The 26,151-nt window shown below is 44.2% G+C and overlaps 1 protein-coding gene across 8 annotated transcripts in view; it reads right to left on the minus strand.

Moving 5' to 3' along the window:
- BRPF3 (bromodomain and PHD finger containing 3) overlaps window positions 1-26,151 on the minus strand; it is a 292,941-nt gene that overhangs the window by 20,551 nt on the left and 246,239 nt on the right. For 7 of the 8 annotated variants that reach the window (XM_040424140.1, XM_040424143.1, XM_040424138.1 and 4 more), the window contains 2 exons: window positions 24,665-24,868; window positions 23,251-23,526 (listed from right to left, as the gene is read on the minus strand). In XM_040424140.1, coding sequence (XP_040280074.1) covers window positions 23,251-23,526; window positions 24,665-24,868 — 480 coding nt within the window. The remainder of the gene's footprint in view (window positions 1-23,250; window positions 23,527-24,664; window positions 24,869-26,151) is intronic. The other variant, XM_040424144.1, reaches the window with a different exon arrangement.

A 26,151-nucleotide genomic window follows, 5' to 3' on the forward strand; every position in this document is an offset into this window, starting at 1 on the left:
CTTTTTTTTTGATATTAATCAAAATTGACCGAATTTTTGCTCAAAAATGAAATTTTTCACTTTCTGTTGTAAAATTTTTCAAATAAAACTACATTTCTATATAAATTTTTCTCAAAATGTGTTGTTCTACATGTCTTTGATAAAAAAAAATGCAATAAGTGTATATTTATTGGTTTGGGTAAAAGTTATAGCGTTTACAAACTGGTGCAAAAAAATTAATTTACGCACTTTGACTTTCTGAGCACCTGTCATGTTTCCTGAGGTTCTACAATGCCCAGACAGTAGAAACACCCCACAAATGACCCCATTTTGGAAAGTAGACACCCTAAAGTATTCGCTGATGGGCATAGTGAGTTCATGGAAGTTTTTATTTTTTGTCACAAGTTAGCGGAAATTGAATTTTTTTTATTTTTTTTTATAAAGTCTCATATTCCACTAACTTGTGACAAAAAATAAAATTTTACATGAACTCACCATACCCCTCACGGAATACCTCGGGGTGTCTTCTTTCTAAAATGGGGTCACGTGTGGGGTATTTATACTGCTCTGGCATTTTAGGGGCCCTAAAGCGTGAGAAGTAGTTTGGAATCCAAATGCGTAAAAATGCCCTGTAAAATCCTAAAAGTACTCATTGGAATTTGGGCCCCTTTGCGCACCTAGGCTGCAAAAAAGTGTCACACATGTGGTATTGCCGTACTCAGAAGAAGTAGGGCAATGTTCTTTGGGGTGTATTTTTACATATACCCATGCTGGGTGAGATAAATATCTCTGTAAAAGACAAGTTTTCCAATTTTTTTTATACAAAGTTGTCATTTTACAGAGATATTTCTCTCACACAGCATGGGTATATGTAAAAATACACACCAAAAAACATTGCCCTACTTCTCCTGAGTACGGCGATACCACATGTGTGACACTTTTTTGCAGCTTAGGTGCACAAAGGGGCCCAAATTCCAATGAGTATCTTTAGGATTTCACAGGGCATTTTTTACACATTTGGATTCCAAACTACAGGGTGGGCAATTTATATGGATACACCTTAATAAAATGGGAATGGTTGGTGATATTAACTTCCTGTTTGTGGCACATTAGTATATGCGAGGGGGGAAACTTTTCAAGATTGGTGGTGGCCATGGCGGCCATTTTGAATCCAACTTTTGTTTTTTCAATAGGAAGAGGGTCATGTGACACATCAAACTTATTGGGAATCTCACAAGAAAAACAATGGTGTGCTTGGTTTTAACGTAACTTTATTCTTTCATGAGTTCTTTACAAGTTTCTGACCACTTATAAAATGTGTTCAATGTGCTGCCCATTGTGTTGGATTGTCAATGCACCCCTCTTCTCCCACTCTTCACACACTGAAAGCAACACCGCAGGAGAAATGCTAGCACAGGCTTCCAGTATCTGTAGTTTCAGGTGCTGCACATCTCGTATCTTCACAGCATAGACAATTGCCTTCAGATGACCCCAAAGATAAAAGTCTAAGGGGGTCAGATCGGGAGGCCTTGGGGGCCATTCAACTGGCCCACGACGACCAATCCACTTTCCAGGAAACTGTTCATCTAGGAATGCTCGGACCTGACACCCATAATGTGGTGGTGCACCATCTTGCTGGAAAAACTCAGGGAACGTGCCAGCTTCAGTGCATAAAGAGGGAAACACATCATCATGTAGCAATTTCGCATATCCAGTGGCCTTGAGGTTTCCATTGATGAAGAATGGCCCCACTATCTTTGTACCCCATATACCACACCATACCATCAATTTTTTTGTTCCAACAGTCTTGGAGGGATCTATCCAATGTGGGTTAGTGTCAGACCAATAGCGGTGGTTTTGTTTGCTAACTTCACCATTCACATAAAAGTTTGCCTCATCACTGAACAAAATCTTCTGCGTAAACTGAGGGTCCTGTTCCAATTTTTGTTTTGCCCATTTTGCAAATTCAGTGCGCCGATCTGGGTCATCCTCGTTGAGATGCTGCAGTAGCTGGAGTTTGTAAGGGTGCCATTTGTGAGTAGCTAATATCCGCCGAAGGGATGTTCGACTAATGCCACTCTCCAGTGACATGCGGCGAGTGCTATGCTGTGGGCTCTTGCTGAATGAAGCTAGGACAGCCACTGATGTTTCTTCATTAGAGACAGATTTCATGCGTCCACATTTTGGCAAATCCAACACTGAACCAGTTTCACGAAACTTAGCAAGCAGTTTGCTAACTGTAGCATAGGAGATGGGTGGTCTTGTAGGGTGTCTTGCATTGAAATCTGCTACAATGACCCGGTTACTGCGTTCACCAGACATCAACACAATTTTTATCCGCTCCTCACGTGTTAACCTGGGCGACATGTCAATGGCTGTAAACAAAGAGAAACTTGTAAATAACTCATGAAAGAATAAAAAGTTACGTTAAAACCAAGCACACCATTGTTTTTCGTGTGAAATTCCCAATAAGTTTGATGTGTCACATGACCCTCTTCCTATTGAAAAAAACAAAAGTTGGATTCAAAATGGCCGACTTCAAAATGGCCGCCATGGTTACCACCCATCTTGAAAAGTTCCCCCCCCTCACATATACTAATGTGCCACAAACAGGAAGTTAATATCACCAACCATTCCCATTTAATCTTTTTTACTGCAGAGGAGAAATCTCGTCTTGCAGCGCCGCATACACCGACTTTTGTGTAATCTGACAGCAGCGCAATGCTGCTGTCAGAATGCACATCAGTGCTGCAGCTGGTTGATCGCTTGGTCCCCCTAGAAGGTAATAAAAAACAAACAAAAAAAAAACAGGCAGCAACGCAATAAATTTATTAACATTAACTTTATATAACATTTGAAACAGAACATTAACTTTTATAAGCTTTATTGAACGTTTGGAACATTAACTTTTTTGCTTACCTGTGATTTTAAATTTTTTTTTTTACCTTTAGAGGACAAACCTCTCCTTCCCCATGGGACAATGTGCAAAGCGCAAATCGCCCAGAGATGTGGCGAAGTACATTATGCACTTGTGAAAGGAGAGGTTTGCAGCAACTCTGTGTGAAAGGGCCCTAAGACCCCTGTGTGCCTGTCCTGTGTCACGCAATCGCTATACTAAGTGTACCTGTGTGTGGTACTTCCGGAAACACTCCCCTAAGCATAGGGCACGGTGGTCAGGGCAGTCAGGACAGAAATAGCGGGTGTCACGCCTTATTCCACTCCTGCTACAGACACAACATCTTTTTCGGGGTGACGCTTGGTTTGAGGCACCAGCAACGACATTGGGGAAATGTTGCTCGTCTAGACGGCTCACTACACTGGTGGTTGGGGCCACGGAACCTCCTGGATACAGGAGGTTCTCGATGATCTCTTCCTGAAATTTGAGGAAGGATCCTGTTCTCCCAGCCTTACTGTAGAGAACAAAACAATTGTACATAGCCAATTGAATTAGGTATACAGACACCTTCTTATACCAGCGTCTGGTCCTGCGGGAGAGTAAATAAGGAGCCAACATCTGGTCATTGAAGTCCACCCCTCCCATGAGCAAATTATAGTCGTGGACCGAGAGGGGCTTTTCAATGACACTGGTTGCCCGTTCAATTTGGATTGTCATGTCTGCGTGAATGGAGGAGAGCATGTAAACGTCACGCTTGTCTCTCCATTTCACCGCGAGCAGTTCTTCGTTACACAAGGCAGCCCTCTCCCCCCTTGCAAGACGGGTAGGAACGAGCCGTTGGGGGAAGCCCCGGCGACTAGGTCGCGCGGTGCCACAGCAGCCAATCTGTTCTAGAAAAAAAGCGTGAAGTGGGGCACACTTGTGTAGAAATTGTCCACATAAAGGTGGTACCCCTTGCCAAATAAGGGTGACACCAAGTCCCAGACTGTCTTCCCACTGCTCCCCAGGTAGTCAGGGCAACCGACCGGCTCCAGGGTCTGATCTTTACCCTCATAGACACAAAATTTGTGCAAATAGCCTGTGGCCCTTTCACAGAGCTTATACAATTTGACCCCATACCAGGCGCGCTTGCTTGGGATGTATTGTTTGAAGCCAAGGCGCCCGGTAAAACGTATCAGGGACTCATCTATGCAGATGTTTTGCTCAGGGGTATACAAATCTGCAAATTTGGTGTTAAAGTGGTCTATGAGGGTGCTGTTATCACTAAAGTGCAGGAAACGCAGGATGGTCTCAAATCGTGTCCTGGACATGGCAGCAGAGAACATGGGCATGTGATGAATTGGGTTCGTGGACCAATATGACCGCAATTCATGCTTTTTTGTCAGGCCCATGTTGAGGAGAAGGCCCAGAAAAGTCTTACGTTCGGAAACTTGGACGGTGTAACGGAACGCCTAGCACCCCGACCGGGTACCTCCGTCGATAGATGTTCCTAGTGCTTCCAGAGGACTCCAAGCACTCCACTCGACACCGTCAGCACTGCAGACCCCACAAACCGCCGAAGCTTGGTGGAGGTCTCGCCGTCTCCTACCCACCCTGGACCCAAGAGCGGGCTTCAGCTTCCAGTGGGTGAACCTCTCCTAAATCCAGAGACAGGAACCAGGAGCAAGCTCTTACAAGAGCTTATACTTAGGGGAGTATTGGGATACAGCAATCCCCAAGAGTGTAGTTATTCAATCCCCAAACATGAGCCAAGACTTCATGAAGGTATAAAACAGGAACTCCCTTTATTTTAACACACAAGCATTTTATACACATCTCCCAACAATGTTACCACCCACAGGGTTTTGTAAAAACAGCCAATCACATGTACCTACAGTATTCAACCTTCCCAGCAATTGTACACAAAATCCCCTTCCCTCTATCTGTAACGCAATAAACAAAATACAATGAGCATTTGTCTGAGACGCAATTAACTAACACACGCATTGTCTGAGACGCAATTAACTAACACAATGAACATTGTCTGAGACGCAATCCACAAAATACCATTACCAAACGTAATGGACTAACTTGAACCCTGGTCTAATTCGTGGGGGTGAGAGTTCAAGTTAGTCCAAGTCCTTTGTGAACAAATGAGGCCTGGCTGATGAGAGGGCCCATAATCCTGGGGCAAGAGGCTAGCAGCCAGGCCCCTCCAAAACCCAGTGGCGAGGTTGGTTTCGCCACAGACGGGCTTCCACCGGAAAGACTGGGCATAAAAGCTTTCCTGGTTGGCGGCTATAAATTGAGTGGCATACCGGTTTGTTTCTGCCACGACAAAGTCAAAGAGCTCCGCAGTGAAGAACAGCTCAAAAAACCCCAGTGCCGATCCGATCTGTCTCAACCCGAACTCCAGACTGGGTGGTGAAAGGGGGAACTACTGGTGCGGCTGAAGATGGGGGCTGCCAATCAGGGTTTGCCAACACCTCAGGGACTCTAGGGGCCTGTCTGTGCGGTGGCTGCGACGGGGGAACTACTGCACGTGCCACCGTACCAGCTTCAACTGCCCTTCTGGTGCTCGCCACTTCACCATGTTATACGGCAGTGCTGTTACTAGGTCCAGGATGGGCTGCGCTGCTGGTGTATGCCTCACCACGTAATCCGACAGCTCCAGCCCCACTCTGCTGCCCTTGAAGCGGATCCTGCGCAACCTGTGGTCTAGCAACACAGGGCCGGGTATGCCTGGTGGTATCAGGGACCTCAACCTCATCGTCCGAACTTTGGGTCAGACTGCCACTGCTTTCTACAGGTTTGTATTCTGACCCGCTGGATTTGTCAGATGAGGGTTCCCATTCCTCATCCGATTGGGTCAGAAGCCTGTAGGCCTCTTCAGAAGAATACCCCTTCCTTGCAATTTGGTCAACTAAATTTAGGGGGTATTCCCTGAGACTACCCAAGATAAAAAAGGAAGCCTGTCTTACAAATGGGAGGCTAGCGAAGTACAGGAAGCCGCTGCGATTGATAAAAAGTATCAAAACAGATTTTTTTATCGCCGCAGCGCTTGTGTAGTGATAAAAAAAAAATAATAATTTTTGTCACAGCGGCGGGGCGGGCGTGGGTGAACGCACGTGTAGGCGACCGATCAGGCCTGATCGGGCAAACACTGCGTTTTGGGTGGAGGGCGAGCTAAGGTGACACTAATACTACTATAGATCTGACTGTGATCAGTTCTGATCACTTACAGATACTATAAAGTACCAATGCTGATTAGCGATACGCTAATCAGCGACTGCGGTGCGGTGGGCTGGGCGCTAACTGAAGCTAACTACCTACCAAAGGGGCCTAAATTAACGTAAACCTAACAGTCAATACTAGTGGGAAAAAAAAAGAGACAGTTTACACTGATCACTTTTTTCCCTTTCACTAGTGATTGACAGGGGTGATTAAGGGGTTAATTGGGGTGATCTGGGGCTAAATATGTAGTGCTTGGTGTACTCACTGTGATCTGTGCTCTCTGCTGGGACCAACCGACGAAAAGGACCCAGCAGAGAGCACAGAAGCCATTTAACACATTATATTTATAAATATAATGTGTTATATGGCTGGTGGTTCGTTATTTTAAAAGTCACCAACCTGCCAGCGCTGATCATTGGCTGGCAGGCTGGTGACCAACTCCTTGTGCGCCTTTTGCTGACGCGCACTGCGCATGTGCGGGCCGAATATGCGCGTCATCTCGCGTCTCGCGAGATGATGCGTAGATGCGTCCAGGAGGAATAACCCGGTCGCCCGCAGGACGCATCCCTGCGTTAGGCGGTCGGGAGGTGGTTAAAGATGCCTTTCGAGAGGGTAGGTTGCCTTGCTCCATGAGAGAAGCGATTGTAGTGGTGATACCCAAACCAGGCAAAGACCCCTCATTTGTAGATTCCTATAGGTCCATCTCTCTCCTGACAGTGGATGTGAAACTTCTTGCTAAAGTCTTGGCCAATCGCTTACTTAGGGTCATTCAAACTATTATTCATGATGATCAATCTGGATTTATGCCTGGAAAATCTACGGCCTTGAATCTTAGGCGGTTATTCATAAATCTTCCGCTGGAGGGAAGAGATGGACAGGATAGTGGAGCTGCGGTGGTCTCACTTGACGCTGCCAAAGCTTTTGACAGCGTCGAGTGGGAATATCTTTGGGCAGTTATGAATAGGATGGGCTTTGGATCGGGATTTCTTAGATGGGTCAAGCTTCTATATTATGAGCCTAGGGCTAGAATTAGAGTGAACGGTCAGCTGTCACCTGCAATGGCTCTGGAGAGGGGGACGAGGCAAGGTTGCCCGTTGTCTCGCCTATTGTTTGCGTTAGCAATACAGGGAGTGCAGAATTATTAGGCAAGTTGTATTTTTGAGGATTAAATTTTAATATTGAACAACAACCATGTTCTCAATGAACCCAAAAAACTCATTAATATCAAAGCTGAATATTTTTGGAAGTAGTTTTTAGTTTGTTTTTAGTTTTAGCTATTTTAGGGGGACATCTGTGTGTGCAGGTGACTATTACTGTGCATAATTATTAGGCAACTTAACAAAAAACAAATATATACCCATTTCAATTATTTATTTTTACCAGTGAAACCAATATAACATCTCAACATTCACAAATATACATTTCTGACATTCAAAAACAAATTCAAAAACATCAGTGACCAATATAGCCACCTTTCTTTGCAAGGACACTCAAAAGCCTGCCATCCATGGATTCTGTCAGTGTTTTGATCTGTTCACCATCAACATTGCGTGCAGCAGCAACCACAGCCTCCCAGACACTGTTCAGAGAGGTGTACTGTTTTCCCTCCTTGTAAATCTCACATTTGATGATGGACCACAGGTTCTCAATGGGGTTCAGATCAGGTGAACAAGTAGGCCATGTCATTAGATTTTCTTCTTTTATACCCTTTCTTGCCAGCCACGCTGTGGAGTACTTGGACGCGTGTGATGGAGCATTGTCCTGCATGAAAATCATGTTTTTCTTGAAGGATGCAGACTTCTTCCTGTACCACTGCTTGAAGAAGGTGTCTTCCAGAAACTGGCAGTAGGACTGGGAGTTGAGCTTGACTCCATCCTCAACCCGAAAAGGCCCCACAAGCTCATCTTTGATGATACCAGCCCAAACCAGTACTCCACCTCCACCTTGCTGGCGTCTGAGTCGGACTGGAGCTCTCTGCCCTTTACCAATCCAGCCACGGGCCCATCCATCTGGCCCATCAAGACTCACTCTCATTTCATCAGTCCATAAAACCTTAGAAAAATCAGTCTTGAGATATTTCTTGGCCCAGTCTTGACGTTTCAGCTTGTGTGTCTTGTTCAGTGGTGGTCATCTTTCAGCCTTTCTTACCTTGGCCATGTCTCTGAGTATTGCACACCTTGTGCTTTTGGGCACTCCAGTGATGTTGCAGCTCTGAAATATGGCCAAACTGGTGGCAAGTGGCATCTTGGCAGCTGCACGCTTGACTTTTCTCAGTTCATGGGCAGTTATTTTGCGCCTTGGTTTTTCCACACGCTTCTTGCGACCCTGTTGACTATTTTGAATGAAACGCTTGATTGTTCGATGATCACACTTCATAAGCTTTGCAATTTTAAGAGTGCTGCATCCCTCTGCAAGATATCTCACTATTTTTGACTTTTCTGAGCCTGTCAAGTCCTTCTTTTGACCCATTTTGCCAAAGGAAAGGAAGTTGCCTAATAATTATGCACACATAATATAGGGTGTTGATGTCATTAGACCACACCCCTTCTCATTACAGAGATGCACATCACCTAATATGCTTAATTGGTAGTAGGCTTTCGAGCCTATACAGCTTGGAGTAAGACAACATGCATAAAGAGGATGATGTGGTCAAAATACTCATTTGCCTAATAATTCTGCACGCAGTGTAGAACCGTTAGCATGTCTCCTAAGGTCTACGCCACTGGTAAGGGGGCTAGTGAGGGGCTCCATGGAAGAACGTGTATCTTTATATGCGGACGATATGCTGATCTATGTAGGTGATTTATCTAACTCCATGGATTCTATAATCTCCATAATTTCTGAGTTTGGTGGCCAGTCTGGACTTCTCATAAATTGGGATAAATCAGTGATCCTCCCAATATCTTCGCAAGTACAAACCCATAATGCCAATTTCTCTGAGCTCAAAGTAGTACACTCTTTTAAATACCTTGGAGTGATAGTATCGATAAACCCTGGTGATTATATCTCTAATAATCTAATACCTCTGATAGGAAAGTTCAAAAGTAAGATTGCCACCTGGCACAAATTACCATTATCGTTGGTGGGTAGAGGCAACTTATTGAATATATATTATATATTTTGCACAACTTCCCTGTATGGATTCCTGCACATTATTTTTATAAGATTCAACAACTGTTTCGGTTTTTTATCTGGAAAAATAATAGAGGCAGAATCAAATACGAAACTCTACAGAGAAATAAGAATGCAGGTTGGTTTGGCTTTACCCAATCCTATGTTATATTTTTTATCAGCTCAACTACAACACTTTAAGAGGTGGGGAGTGATGGGTGGATTGGGGGGAAAAAATGGCCGGCTGATGGGGTGGGTCTCGAATAGGTTTCCCCCACTAGCAGCTATAGAGGGAGAAGTAAAAGGTGAAGTTGGGCGTATTCCAATTCTACAACTTATGAGAAAAGTATGGGTTAAGGCAAAAAATATTTTAGGAATAGCGGGGCTAATGAATATCTCACCTTTATGGAACAACTCGGAGCTTCATGAACTGGTTGGCTTGAATGGGTATTCACAGTGGGAAAGCAAAGTGATTTGGAATTTAGGCCATATTTACTCAAAAGCAATACCAGCAGTTATGTTCTGAATTTGGGTTACCCTCTACACAGTTCTACAAGTATTTGCAGCTTAGGCATGCATTGGATGCTCAGTCCAAAACAACCAAGGTGACGTTCGTATCTAATCAGATGTTAGGTGCAGCGGTTAATGCAGGACCGGTAAAAGGAGCAATTTCCACTGTGTATCAAACCTTGTTAGAGGACTTTCTTAAAAGATACCCCCTCAAAAGTAGACAACACTGGGAAAGAGATGTGGGTAGCATTACGGATGCGCAATGGGAGGAGGTGTTAGACCTCACAACTAATTTATCCCTTAGTGAGGAGGCGCCGCTATCCCATTTGTACTTAATCCATAGAGTTTACAAGACTCCGGTGTTTTTATATAAAATAGGCTGTAGAGACAGTCCGGTTTGTCCGAAATGTGGAAGTGTTGAGGCAGATCTACTCCATATGTTGTGGGCATGCCCCTTACTGACATCATATTGGAAGGCTGTGGTACACCTAGTAAACAGGGTATATAGTACCAATTTTACCCTAGACCCTAAATTGTGCTTATTGGGCATAATACCGGAGGATAATCTACAATCTGTTATAGCCACTGGAATTGGTAGAATGTTATATCAGGCAAGGAAAACGTTAGCGGCAAAATGGATACAATCAATACCTCCAGATATCTCTGAATATGTTAGTAGATTAAATATGGTGATTCGCCTGGAAAGGGGAGTATACCAAAAAAAGGAATAATCTGTCCAAATTTGAGGCGATATGGGGAAACTGGATTGATAATTCTGGATGCTGTAGTCCCTGGTTGGCGCTAACAAGGGGTTTATTGCGTTCTAGGTGAATATACAGAGTGAGAAGGATAAGTATGGATTGGAAATAAGAATGGAGAAAGATCACAGTGGTTATTGCATGAGCTATGTGTATGCCAAAAATGATTGCAGGTCAGCTAAAATGGAGTTAGGGTATGGCTTAAAGTGGGTATGGATGCTTGTTGGAGATATTCAATGTGCATGCATGCAAATGGAAGGCAGTGTTGCGTGATGGATTGACAATGAGGTTTATGGTGCCGACACCCCAGGGGAGGAGATAAGAAAAATTGGAACTTGCTAATAGTGGAGGGCTTCGCGCTATTCACGGTTGACATTTCTAATTATTACAGAAGGAATATTGATGGGATTACTATAACTGTGTCCTGCTCTTGTAGAGACAGGGGAGGGGGGGGGGAAAGGGGGTTACTTGTTAATGGGAGGTTTTATTGACCACTTTAAGTGTTTAGGTTGTAAGACTATATGCTTGGATATATCACTTGACTATGTATTCATATGTTTTGTACTACATTTATGGTACGTATCTGACAATGAATATTGTCTACAAGCATGACATAAGGATGTTAAAAAGATTCAAAAATAATAATAAAGAACTATCTGATAAAAAAAAGAACCCACGACCTGCCACTCCGAGTAGGATCAAGATGGCGCAGAGCGCAACCCACCTCTTGAATGCGGAGGAGTTCTCAGAGACAGGCAGCATCTCGGACGCCTCGGAACACAGACATGACAAGACCGACTCCCCCCCCCCACCCCCATCTCGAAATCCATTCTCCAGGATTTTCTGGAATCGGCGCTTTTGCCAGTGAAGAAAGATCTCACCGATAGAAAAAGACCTGCGCCACAGAGTTATCGCACTAAAAAACACCCAGGAGACCATCCTGGCTTTCGGTGAGAAAACTGGGGAGGCCCTAAACTCTCATAGATTGTTCCTCAATGAAGCCCTCCTCAAGGTGGAGGATCAAAAAAATAGGAGCTGCAGGCGCAACCTTTGAGAGGGCGGCCAGCATAATAATCGAGAGAATCCACAGAGCATTACGCCTGAGGCCCAAGCAAATTGAACCGCCGCGAGACACGGTATGTGGTCTATTGAGTTTTGTAGATACGGCAGTGCTGCTGAAAAGCTGCAGAGAGGCTCCCAGCCTCAAATATGAAGATGCCGACATCCTGTTTTTCCAAGACCTGGCCCCATCCACCCTGGCCAAGCGGCGAATTGTCCGTCCACTTCTAGAAGCTCTTAAAACTTCTGGGACTCCGTTCCGTTGGCTATATCCCTTCGGCCTAGCCGTTCAAAAAAATGGGAAGCAGATCACCTTCTGAAATCCCCAAGACCTAAAGGCGGCCTGGGATCCTCTGGAAATCGCACCCATTGAAATCCCTTCCTGGATGCCTGTGGACCAGGGAGTCCCGCTCCCCAGTCTCCCATGCCCAGATTCATGGAAACTGGTAGCGTCTGAGAAGATAGGCAAAGCCAAGAAGAGTGGCATGTCTAGAGCCGCAACCTTAGTGAGTTACACCCTACTTCAATCTGGGTTCCCCCAGATATTCATCAACACCGCTGCTAGATTAGAATGAAACCAGACCCAAGAGGGTCATTGCGCCCTTGACCCTAGACCGCATCACCTGAATTTGAAACTTACCCAGCTCCTCACTGAGGCGACTGCACTTGGGGGTCCGCCGAACCAAGTGAAATCCTGGAGTTACACCATAAGCCTTCGCTCATAGATGATTCAACTGTGCGGACTTCTATCTACAGTCTGATCTTGCATCAAGTATTCTTGTTTTCTATTTCTGCAGGTCTTTTATTAGGTTGATAGCTGGCTCATGCTTTAATGTAGCTTATTACCATGTTTTCCTTAATTAGGGGTTTAGCTAGTATCCTACCTGCTTTCGTTTACCCTCCACCCTGTAGGTTTGCTCCAGACCTATAGGGGCTCTATGGGACCCCCCCTCTGGAGAGTTCGCTCGTAGATGACAATTGCGGAGGAGCCCTGATACACTCCAGATGCCTTGTAGAGCATTGGTTTTACCGCATTGTGTGGCTGACCACCACACTTTCTATGTCACTCTGCACTGCCCCCCCCCCCCCCCTAACTCATTGTTTTCTTGCCTAACTCATTGTTTTGCCTAACTCATTGTTTTCTTATACATTTCCCTTCATCATGTATCCTGGTACCTTTCCCATGGGGAGATCTTAATGCCATTACAGCGCTTTTATCGTTAACAATATGGTTTCTATTACAGTTTCACCTCTGAATGCGAGAGGTCTGAACGAGCCACAAAAACTTTCCCATTGCTACATAAAGATAAAGCTTCAATTGAATTTTTTCAAGAAACTCAATTCAAAATGGGCAAGGTACCAAAACTACCTCCCAGACAATTCTCCCAGTGGTTCCATAGCACTTTTTCATCTGCTAGCAGAGGAGTCAGCATTGCTATACACAAACAACTTCCATTTAAGCATACGCTCACCATTGCTGACCCAGATGGACGTTATCTGATGATCAAAGGAACCATAGCAGGATCGCCGATTACCTTCGCGAATCTCTATGCCTCCAATAAGGGACAGATCCGATGGCTCGTTCAGACCCTCAAACTACTCTCCTCCTGGAACCGAACCTTGATTCCTCCTCCAAATGCACCTATCTATCCCACAAACAGCTTGGACGTCTTCGTGAAATTTTAAGAACACTTGGAGTCACGGATGTATGGCGTACCTTAAATCCATCATACCTAGATTACACATACTATTCCCACGTGAGATCATCATATCATAGGTTAGATTACCTTTTCCTATCCTTGGCCCATATAGCATTAGCCACGAAGGCTAGTATCGGATATATTACTTTATCTGATCATGCCCCTATCTTTCTACAGTTCTACCTAAGAGACCTACCCAGAAAGGAATGGAGCTAGTGCCTAAATGACACATCAATAGCTGACCCCATTAACATCTCTCAGAACGAAGCTTCCCTAGAAGAATATTTCACACTGAATACGTCTGACCAAACCTCCCCCTCGATTCAGGCTCACAAATCAGTGATCAGTGGCAAGTTGATTGCCCTTGGCTCCAAACTTAAAAGGTTACGCTCATCAGCAATCGATTCCCTATTATCACAAATATCTAAGCTCAAATTAGCCTATAAACAAACCAAAGCAATGACACAAGCCCAAGACCTTCTAAAGTTGCGATCGGAGTTAAAGAACCTCCTCAATATCTCCTCGGCCAAGACACTCCTCCGTTCAAAATTTAAAGTCTATGCCCACGGTGACAGGGGGAACAAACTTATGTCAGCGTTACTTAAAAAACATCACCTTGACTCCTTCATTACCCTGATCAAAGATACCACTGGTAAAACACATAAAGCACCCCAGATATAGCCAAAGCCTTCCAAAAATTCTATGCCAACTTGTATAACTTACCACCCCCTGTCTCCCTCCAACAGAATCCCTAAGATCGGCCACATCAACCTTCCTCTCATCTCTTAAATTGCCGGCTCCTTCCTTCCCAAGCCCAAATTGAACTCCTGACTGCCCCTATTACAGAGACAGAAATAAGTAAGGTCCTCCCAACTATTCCGTCCGTAAAGAGTCTGGGCCCGGATGGGTTCACCATCCAGTATTACAAAACCTTTAGAGAAATCCTAATACCACACTTCAAAAATCTCTGCAACGCCCTCTTTAATGGTGGTACCTTACCACGTCAAACTCTGGAAGCCACATCACTATTATATACAAGGAAGATAAAGACCCTCTGGAGTGTGGAAGCTATAGCCCAATATCCCTCCTGAACACGGATGTCAAATTGTGGGTGAAAATTTTAGTTTAACGACTTCAAACGATCCTCCCTAGCATCATTGGTCAGGATCAAGTTTGTTTTGTCTCTGGCAGGCAGGGCAACGAAAATACAATACGCCTACTCAGACTCATGACCAGAGCACAGGGTACACATACCCCTTTAGCCTTGCTTAGTACTGATGCAGAGAAGGCATTTGACAGGGTTAGCTGGCATTATATGTCGGCTGCCCTGTCCAGTTTTGGCATACCCCACCAATTCATACAAGCTAGCCTTACCTTATACTCAATGCCTACTCCCAGAGTTAGAGTCAACGGCACTCTTTCCCCCCCATTTGACATTCAAAATCGCACACGCCAGGGCTGCCCATTGTCTCCAGCACTGTTTGTCATAGTGATGGAGACATTACTATGTAAAATTAGACAAGATTAAACAAGGTTTAACAGTGGGTACAGACACACACCTAACAGCTGCCTTTGCCGATGATCTCCTGATTATGACATCCAACCCCCAGATCTCCTTCCCGAGACTTATGACCATTTTTAAGGATTTCGGAATCATATCTAACTTTAAAATAAACTATAGTAAATCGATGGCGTTAAATGTATCTTGCCCGCAATCCACTGTCTCCTCCCTGAGGCGGACATCCCCCTTCCCTTGGGCGCCTAATAGTATCAAATTCCTTGGTCTTCACATCTCGGCCAATCTAAAGGACCTCTTCTCCATCAACTACACTCCACTTCTAAAGTTGGTTCGTACACAATTAAAATCTCTAAAAATCCCCTTCATATCCTGGATGGGCAGGAAAAACGTCCTCAAAACCTATATAGTTTAGTACCCAAATTTTTGTACTTGCTACAGGCCCTCCCCATTTGGCTCCCCACCTCGTACTTTCACAAAATCCACAAAATATTCACTTACTTCCTTTGGGGTGGAAAATCCCCCAGAATAAGCTACTCAATCTTAACAAGAGAGAAAAGATTTGGGGGCTTTGGCCTTCCAGATATTCACCTACAGTATATTACAAGGCAATGCAAATAAGCAGGGGATGGACAATTCTATCACCAACACCACCAAAACTATGCTCGCAGTTAGAAAGACACCTCTTAACCCATCAGGAAATAATTTCGCTCTGGGGTATCCGCCCTCATACACATAACGGAACATCATCTTCCCTGATGATGAGGAGTTGGACAAATGTCTGGAACCACCTATACAAAACACAAATACTTAAAGTTCCCTCACCCCAACATCCCCCTAGACTTACTATAATCCCACCTGCATCTTAACATAGATAAACCATCTGAGGTTTGGTCTCTCATGGCAAATCATAGACTAGGTGAGATCTCTCAGGAGGATGGTGGGCTAGACTGGGAAAAACTCCTAGGTCTCCCTAAGGTTCAGAATGTGACATTCCTCCACCTATTAGATTTTCGCAGGGATATTAGGCGCATTTCCTTACCTCCAGCTCAGAACAGAACTTTTTCCTGGTTGGATAATCTACTAAAATCGTCCCAGGCACCTAAAAAATTACTGTCTATGACGAACAAATTGTTGCTATCCGATTCCCCACCAAAGCTATACTTCTTGGAGGCATGGGAGCGTGAACTTTCCATCAGCCTCACAGACCCAGAAAAGGCTTTTATCCTTGCCAATTCCCACGGCTTCAATAGATGTATCAAAATACAAGAAAACTTGTATAAATTATTAACGAGGTGGTACAAAACCCCAGAATTCCTCCACAAGATAAACCGGGAGATACCCGCCCATTGCTGGAGATGCAAAGCAGATGTAGGCTCCCTTTCCCATATTTGGTAGTCCTGCCCCCGCATTTCTCTTTATTGTTCAGAGATCAGCACAATGATTATGCAAATCTGCCACACTAAACTCTCCTTGGACCCCAAGCTAATTTTACTTTGTTGTCCAAACGCATCCCTTACACCCTCCAACAACAATCTCCCCACTATGCTTATCACAGCAGCAAAACTACTAATCCCATATTTATGGAGGTGTAATCTAGCCCCGACTATACCAGAATGGATAGAGAAAGTTGACCAGATATACCGATTTGAGGAGCTCGCACATTGGGAGACCTATACTCGCTCGAAGTTCCTGAAGATATGGGGACCTTGGAAGACTTTTAGGAATTTCGATTAAAGGAGGTCGTACCACAACACCCGTTACTCGACTTCATTGCGAGACTTACAGAGTATCACAAAATCTGCTGACCCACTCTTCTCTTTCTCTCCTCCCTCTAACACACATCACTCACAAGCCTCTAGCTACACAAGACGTCCTTGCTATAATACTCTTATTCCTGCCCAATAGAATCCACCCCAAAAAGAAAAGAAAGGATATACAAACTAAACTCATCTGTACAACCTTTCCGCTCTCCCCCCTCCCTGGTCATTTGTTCGATCCTGGAGTCAACCCAACATCCCCATCGCTTCGTTGTCTTTTGATAACACTCCTATGTTGGGTGTCGAGTGGTATTACATGACCAGTCTTTCCATATGTTTTTTCTTTGCAGTGCAATGCTAATTGTTGTTCAATTTTACATTCCGTTATTTGTTCTAATATGTAAACCACTACTATTCACATCCTGTAATCTTCTTTTTTCTTCAATAAAAAGAGAATTGGTAAAAAAAAAGAAAAAGTGCATGTGGGTTGACAATGGGCAAGTTGGCAAGTGGGTTGACAATATGAAAATTTAGATTCAATTTAGATACCATAAAAAAGTATTGCGATATTCGATACCATTCAATACCATGCAAAAGAAAAATAAAACACCAAAAAAACTGTGTGCAATCCAGATTTTTCGGAATGTTTGGCACATAATAGAACAGTCCTTTCCTATTTTTTTATTTTTTTTTGGGGGAGGGGGCGGGAGACAAGGTGATAAAAAATAAAAAAAAAATTGCGAAATGCTTGTTTTTAATTTTTCCCCCCATTATGGCGTTTTAATAGTTTGGACTTTTTCAGATGCGTCGATACATAATGTTTATTTTTTTATTGTTTATATATTTTTAGAAGTAAACTTGGGGAAGATGCTGGTGCAAAGCAAGACTGGCTTAGTTGCCCATAGCAAGCAATCAGATTATACCTTTCATTTTACAAAGGAGCTCTGAAAAATGAAAGGTGGAATCTGATTGGTTGCTATGGGCAACTGAAACTTTTTTCTTTAGCTCATTCTTGATAAATCTCCCCCTTAATATTTTGGTGTTTTTTTTTTTAGCTTTTTACTGGGGGGGGGGGGGGGGGGGGGGGGGGTCGGGCGGGTAGAGCCTGGGATTTTTTTTTATCTCTTGTCCTATTCACCCTTAGGCCTCATGCACACGACCGTTGTGTGCATCCGTGTCCATTGTTCCGTTTTTCGTGATTTTCTGCGGACTCGGAAAATGCACCGTTGTTCATCCGCGTCCGTGATCCGTGTTTCCTGTCCGTCAAAAAAAAAAGACCTGTCCAATTTTTTGGACGGACAACGGTTCACGGACCCGTTCAAGTGAATGGGTCCATGAAAAAACACGGATGCACACAAGATTGTCATCTGCGTCCATGATCCGTAGGCTACTTTCACACAGACGGATCCGCAGATCCGTCTGCATAAAAGCTTTTTCAGATCTGAGTTTTCACTTAGTGAAAACTCAGATCCGACAGTATATTCTAACACAGCGGCGTTCCCATAGTGATGGGGAAGCTTCAAGTTAGAATATACTACAAACTGTGTACATGACTGCCCCCTGCTGCCTGGCAGCACCCGATCTCTTACAGGGGGCTGTGATCTGCACAATTAACCCCTCAGGTGCCGCACCTTAAGGGTTAATTGTGCATATCATAGCCCCCTGTGAGAGATCAGGTGCTGCCAGGCAGGAGGGGGCAGACCCCCCTCCCTCCCCTGTATTACATTCATTGGTGGCTAGTGCGGCCTCCCCTCCCCCCCCCTAATTAAAATAAAATCCCCCCCCCATCATTGGTGGCAGCGGAGAGTTCCGATCGGAGTCCCAGTTTAAATCGCTGGGACTCCAATCGGTAACCATGGCAACCAGGACGCTACTGCAGTCCTGGCTGCCATGGTTACTTAGCAATTTTAGAAGCATTATACTTACCTACGCTGTCTGTGACTGGCCGGGCGCTCCTCCTACTGGTAAGTGACAGGTCTGTGCTATGAGCAATGCGCCGCACAGACCTTTCACTTACCAGTAGGAGGAGCGCCCGGCCGGCCACAGACAGCGAAGGTAAGTATAATGCTTCTAAAATTGCTAAGTAACCATGGCAGCCAGGACTGCAGTAGCGTCCTGGTTGCCATGGTTATCGATTGAAGCCCCAGCGATTAAACTGGGACTCCGATCGGAACTCTCCGCTGCCACCAATGATGGGGGGGGGATTTTAATTAGGAGGGGGGGAGAGGGGAGGACGCACTGGCCACCAATGAATGTAATACAGGGGAGGGAGGGGGGGCCGCACTGGCCACCAATGAATGTAATACAGGGGAGGGAGGGAGGCCGCACTGGCCACCAATGAATGTAATACAGAGGAGGGAGGGGGGCCGCACTGGCCACCAAAGAATGTAATACAGAGGAGGGAGGGGGCCGGCCCAAGAAGGGAGGGGGGGTCTGCCCCCTCCTGCCTGGCAGCACCTGATCTCTTACAGGGGGCTATGATACGCACAATTAACCCCTCAGGTGCGGCACCTGAGGGGTTAATTGTGCGGATCACAGCCCCCTGTAAGAGATCGGGTGCTGCCAGGCAGCAGGGGGCAGTCATGTACACAGTTCTTAGTATATTCTAACTTGAAGCGTCCCCATCACTATGGGAACGCCTCTGTGTTAGACTATACTGTCAAATCCGATGGTATATTTTAACATAGAGGCGTTCCCATGGTGATGGGGACGCTGCAAGTTAAAATATACCATCGGATTGGAGAAAACTCCGATCCGATGGTATAATAGGGACTCCTGACTTTACATTGAAAGTCAATGGGGAACGGATCCGTTTGCAATTGCACCATATTGTGTCAACGTCAAATGGATCCGTCCCCATTGACTTGCATTGTAAGTCAGGACGGATCCGTTTGGCTCCGCACGGCCAGGCGGACACCAAAACGACTTTTTCCTTCATGTCCGTGGATCCTCCAAAAATCAAGGAAGACCCACGGATGAAAAAACGCAACCCGTTTTTGCGGACCGCAAAAAAACAAACGGTTGTGTGCATGAGGCCTTATAGAGATCTATTAGGATTTTACGTTGTCCCTACTGCCCTGTTCTTTGGGAGCTTACCATGGCAGCCATAGAAGACTTCAGTAGCGTCCAGGCTGCCATGGTAACCATTCAGAGCCCTGCGATTTTACTGCTGGGGCTTCGATCGGAAGCTGCCACTACCACCAATGAAAATACTGAGGGGGTAGGGGGGCGGGCCTGTAGCTGCTGGCCACTGCACCACCAATGAAAATAATAAACCCCTAAATGCAAATGTATGGAGCAGGCTGCTGCGGTGATACAGCCAGCTCCCGCCACGTATGGAGCAGGCTCACCACAGCAGCATGGGTTCGAGGGGTACTTCCCTCTCAGTAAATGTACATTAAATCTTTCCTTAAATTTCAGCCCATGGGGTATCTTGTATTTAATTTCAAGATCCAGTAAGCTTCTCTTTGAAGAGTTAATTTTTTCAGGTCTCCTCCCCTTTGTGTGAGAAAAATACGTTCGATTGCATATGCAGAAAAAGTATGCAGACTTCTGTTGTGGGAAGTAATGAAATGAAAGGGGAGGACACCTGAAAAAATTTATTCTTCAAAGAGAAGCTTACTGGATCTTGAAATTAAATACAAGATACCCCATGGGTCTAAGTTTAAGGAAAGATTTAATGTACATTTACTGAGAAGGAAGTACCCCTCAAACCCATAGCCATGCATTTATAGGTTTGTTTTTAATTGTATCATACATGAGGTTGATTTGCTATAGATGATAGTTCAGACATTGCTTTTTTTTTTTTACTGAATGTAGCAAAGTAATATTTGTCGACACAGTGTCAGTAAAAATATCTACTTAATCCAGGCAAAACAATTTTGTATGTCTTTTTTAATACGTACCACACAGGTTTTTTTGTATTAGAGGTTAAAACAGACGGCCTCTCTGCCTGCAATCACCCACTCCATTGTCTACACCTGAACTTGACGACCCGCCCAGCAAATGGGGGATGGTGAATCACAAAGTTGATAAAGAAGCGGAGCATTGCAGACAAGAGGCCAGTCATGAGTAAGCACATTTATTTGTTCGAAATGCACTGACTGTAACTGGATGTGTGAAGATTATGCCATCAATGTTTTATTATCCACTGCTGGAATAAAGAAATCGTCACTCAAAGATTACAGGTGCTGGAATCCTTTCATCTTTAGATTCGCTGAGGTCTTACCTACACTTCCGTGCACCAAGGGTGGATCATCTGGAATTTAAGCGGGTGAGATGGATTTTCCTATTTTCTATGAAACAATGAACACACTGTACAGTATGAAAAAATATTTTTTCTATGTCTAAGGGTGCATTAACACAGCCGTTCGTATTTTGCAGTCCGCAAAACGCGGATCAGCAACAAAATATGGATGACGTCTGTGTAACATCCGGGTTGCATCCGTTTTTTTTTTTGCAGGTCCATTGTAGGTCCATTTCATTTGCAGGTCCATCTTTTTTGCGGGGCTACGGAATGAACATTTGGATGCACACAGCACATAGTGTGCAGACCTATTGAAATTAATGGTTCCATATCCTATAAGCAAAAAATGGGGATTGGATACAAATTATGTGAATCGGGCCTAAGGTGCTCAGAACCTTTAAAGATTTGCAATCCATGGTTTCATGCAAGGGCCACAAAAGAAGTATTGGTGGATGATAAAGCTGAGAGGTGTGTGAATACAGTATGATTTCTAGTTACATATATATATTAAATTAATTCTGTATGTGTTGCTCTGTAATACTGTGGCTATATGATTTGCAGATGTGACTAACATGATCGAAAGATATGAGTTTTCTTAAAGAGGCGGATTAATCCAAAGCTACCCAATTGTAAATTATAACAATGGCTCCTTTTCTCTTGTCATATATAAAACTTATGGCCTCATGTATATATATATTAAAAAAAATTACAGCGTTGTTCTTGTCTTCATATATTTTAAAATGGACCTACAGAAGGGTGTTACGTTATTACAGAAACTAACGCTTTGACGCTCATATTTTAGATCACTCAGAATTCACCTACATGCTGGGAGCAAAGCTAAAATTCCAAAGTTCAATAACACAATCTACCAGTAGATTTTCTTATTCGACAATATACACTGCTCAAAAAAATAAAGGGAACACAAAAATAACACATCCTAGATCTGAGTTAATTTAATATTCTTCTGAAATACTTTGTTCTTTACATAGTTGAATGTGCTGACAACAAAATCACACAAAAATAAAAAAATGGAAATCAAATTTTTCAACCCATGGAGGTCTGGATTTGGAGTCACACTCAAAATTAAAGTGGAAAAACACACTACAGGCTGATCCAACTTTGATGTAATGTCCTTAAAACAAGTCAAAATGAGGCTCAGTAGTGTGTGTGGCCTCCACGTGCCTACATGACCTCCCTACAACACCTGTGCATGCTCCTGATGAGGTGGCGGACGGTCTCCTGAGGGATCTCCTCCCAGACCTGGACTAAAGCATCTGCCAACTCCTGGACAGTCTGTGGTGCAACGTGATGTTGGTGGATAGAGCGAGACATGATGTCCCAGATGTGCTCAATTGGATTCAGGTCTGGGGAATGGGCGGGCCAGTCCATAGCATCAATGCCTTCGTCTTGCAGGAACTGCTGACACACTTCAGCCACATGAGGTCTAGCATTGTCTTGCATTAGGAGGAACCCAGGGCCAACCGCACCAGCATATGGTCTCACAAGGGGTCTGAGGATCTCATCTCGGTACCTAATGGCAGTCAGGCTACCTCTGGCGAGCACATGTAGGGCTGTGCGGCCCTCCAAAGAAATGCCACCCCACACCATTACTGACCCAATGCCAAACCGGTCATGCTGGAGGATGTTGCAGGCAGCAGAACATTCTCCACGGCATCTCCAGACTCTGTCACGTCTGTCACATGTGCTCAGTGTGAACCTGCTTTCATCTGTGAAGAGCACAGGGCGCCAGTGGCGAATTTGCCAATCTTGGTGTTCTCTGGCAAATGCCAAACGTCCTGCACGGTGTTGGGCTGTAAGCACAACCCCCACCTGTGGACATCGGGCCCTCATATCACCCTCATGGAGTCTGTTTCTGACCATTTGAGCAGACACATGCACATTTGTGGCCTGCTGGAGGTCATTTTGCAGGGCTCTGGCAGTGCTCCTCCTGTTCCTCCTTGCACAAAGGCGGAGGTAGCGGTCCTGCTACTGGGTTGTTGCCCTCTTACGGCCTCCTCCACGTCTCCTGATGTACTGGCCTGTCTCCTGGTAGCGCCTCCATGCTCTGGACACTACGCTGACAGACACAGCAAACCTTCTTGCCACAGCTCGCATTGATGTGCCATCCTGGATAAGCTGCACTACCTGAGCCACTTGTGTGGGTTGTAGACTCCGTCTCATGCTACCACTAGAGTGAAAGCACCGCCAGCATTCAAAAGTGACCAAAACATCAGCCAGAAAGCATAGGAACTGAGAAGTGCTCTGTGGTGACCACCTGCAGAACCACTCCTTTATTGGGGGTGTCTTGCTAATTGCCTATAATTTCCACCTGTTGTCTATCCCATTTGCACAACAGCATGTGAAATTGATTGTCACTCAGTGTTGCTTCCTAAGTGGACAGTTTGATTTCACAGAAGTGTGATTGACTTGGAGTTACATTGTGTTGTTTAAGTGTTCCCTTTATTTTTTTGAGCAGTGTACTATTAAAAAATAAAATCGCACCTGTAGGTGGATGGAAGGTGGTTTGCTCTTCATCATTTTCATTTCCACTTAAAGATTGTCTACTTTTTACAGATGTCGTTTTTGTTTCATTCTGGGGTTTCACCAATGTAAAAGAACTCCTCAAAGTCTGAACAGGAGAGAGATTCCTTGTCTGATTACAGACAGGACTGTGTGCTACACGTTGCAAAGAAGGTGGAAGGTTAAAATCTGTTGCATTTTGTATTGGATGACTTGGATTTGCAGGCTCAAGCATAGGAGGATGCTTTGGTGTTCCATCTAAAGTAAGATTTTATTTTTAGACAACCATGAATAAGGTACATACTGTAAAAACGTAATGCCTACATGACAATGGCAAACATACTTTAAATTAAAGGGGTTGTCTTACTTTAGCAATGGCATTCATCATGTAGACAAAGTACATTATTAATACAAGGCACTAATGTATTGTCCATATTGCCTCCTTTGCTGGCTTGGTTCATTTTTCCATCAGATTATACACTGCTCGTACCCAGGTGTTACGACCACACTGCAATCCAGCAGCAGTGGTCATGCTTGCACACCATAGGAAAAAGTATTGGCCTAAGCACACTTCTGGGCCCCTAGAGAGGCTGGCAATGTTTGCTGGATTGCAGAGAGGCCTTAACCCCTGGGTACAAGCAGTGTATAATGCGATGCAAAAATTAATCAGGTCAGGAAAGGAGGCAATATGGACAACCACAATACATTAGTAAGGGCCTTCTATTAACTTTGTCTACATAAAAATGCTATTTGCTGAAGTGAGACAACCCCTTTAATTCATGCTTTTTCAGTGCAGTCCAAACCCCTAAAATATGTGTGTGTAGAAGCTATGCAGTACAAATCTAATAAATGCAAAAATATCTCTTATACTGCTTTCTGAAAGGTGAACCAAAATTTCACGTTCTGCCAAAAAATTGTGGATATACTGCTATTTTTACCCATTAAAGACCAACAAAATGCTCTTTACAAGGGGTAGAAGGAGAAAGAGTACCCCCGATTTGTTATGCAATTTCTACCAGGTATAGATGTGCCCTATACCCGAACTGCTGTCTGGGGACAAGGTAGGGCAGTGTTTCTGCCATTTGGAGTTTGGAACATAGATTTTTTTTTTTTATGAAAAGAACCATAAAAGAACCCTGCATGAGGGTTCAGTTTTGCAGGACAAGATGTCATTAATTTGTACCTTTTTGGGGTACACATGGCTTAAAACCACTTTTTTTGTCAATTTTTGGGAGGTGAGAAAAATTAGCAAATCTGTCAAATTTTTTGTTTTCATGTGGTTCACTGCGAGGTACAAATGACATAATAACATATTTTGCAGGCTGATTGGAATACCCATCAATGTTTGTTTGTAGTCATGCAAAAAAATTATAAACTAAAAAAAAAAAACATTTACCTGGGCAAACTTCCAGATAGTCTTTGTTACGTGGTGTTAGTCTTTGTTGTAGAATATTTATTTCCCTGCGTAACAATTTCAGTCGTCTTGTGCGAGCACCACTAGATCTCATGTTGGTGACAATATCCAGTTTCTCCAAAAGTTCTTTCAGCTGGTATTCAGGAGACAGATGGGTTCTGTTTTCAGGACGTAAGAGCTCATCCACTAACAAACAATACAGAACATAAAACATTGTTTTAAATGGTAATTTGTATTTACCTGAACAAAATCCCACCTGCTCAACTGAAGCGATTCAAATGACCAAACTTTACTAGTAGTAAAAGTTCAACACTGCATTCAGACCAAAGACTCTGATGGCCTGACAGTACAGGATAAAATAAAGCAGTCAAAGTAATTAAAAAAGGATAGAGACACAGGTATACTGGGATAGAAAACTGTAACTGGTATATGGAAAATGAAACAATTTGGTATTGTGAATATTAGAACCTAAATGACAACGCATACAAGTACATCACATGTGTGCAGGGAGTGTCTGGATCCATATACAGTGGAGCAAAAAAGTATTTAGTCAGCCACCAATTGTGCAGGTTCTCCCACTTAAAAAGATGAGAGAGGCATATACATTTTCATCATAGGTACACTTCAACTATGAGAGAAAGAATGGGGTGAATGATACAGGAAATCACATTGTAGGATTTCGAATGAATTAATTGGTAAATTCCTCTGTAAGATAAGTATTTGGTCACCTACAAACAAGCAAGATTTCTGGCTCTTACAGACCTGTAACTTTTTCTTTAAGAGGCTCCTCTGTCCTCCACTTGTTACCTGTAGTAATGGCACCTGTTTGAACTTGTTATCAGTATAAAAGACACCTGTCCACAACCTCAAACAGTCACACTCCAAACTCCACTATGGCCAAGACCAAAGAGCTGTCGAAGGACACCAGAAACAAAATTTTAGACATGGGTTTCCGGTTCGGGTGCTGGGATGCAGAGCGTGGAGTGAGAGAGCTCCGGCCTCCCCTCATCTAAATCTCAAAATCCGTCACGTTTATCAGATAAAAATGGTCCTACCGAGCGAAGGGAGGACTTCTGCACAGCAAGGCAATCCGGTTCATGGACCGTTACCTACTCTGGAGCGGCAGAAGGCAGATACGGAGCAGAAAAGCCCCGACCGAGGAGATCTCACCAAACAAGATGGCGGACTTCCGCCCTGCTTCTCCGGTTAGTGCCGCAGACACAGAACCACCAATACATATTCAACCAGTGGAAGTCTCCGAATTACATAAGATTGACTATAAAACGCTGGCCATTGAAGTGGCAAGACATCTTGCTCCTGATATCAAGGAGACGCTCTCCAAGACTTTGTCACAATCATTGCAGCAGCTGCATGAAGATGTAGCACAGCACGACTCAAGATTGGAGGAGCTTGAACAGAGAGTGCCCTCGATGGAAGATGAAACATCTAAATCAAACCAGGCCGTACAA

The sequence above is a fragment of the Bufo bufo genome, chromosome 3, assembly GCF_905171765.1.
Source record: "Bufo bufo chromosome 3, aBufBuf1.1, whole genome shotgun sequence".
NCBI lineage: Eukaryota > Metazoa > Chordata > Amphibia > Anura > Bufonidae > Bufo > Bufo bufo.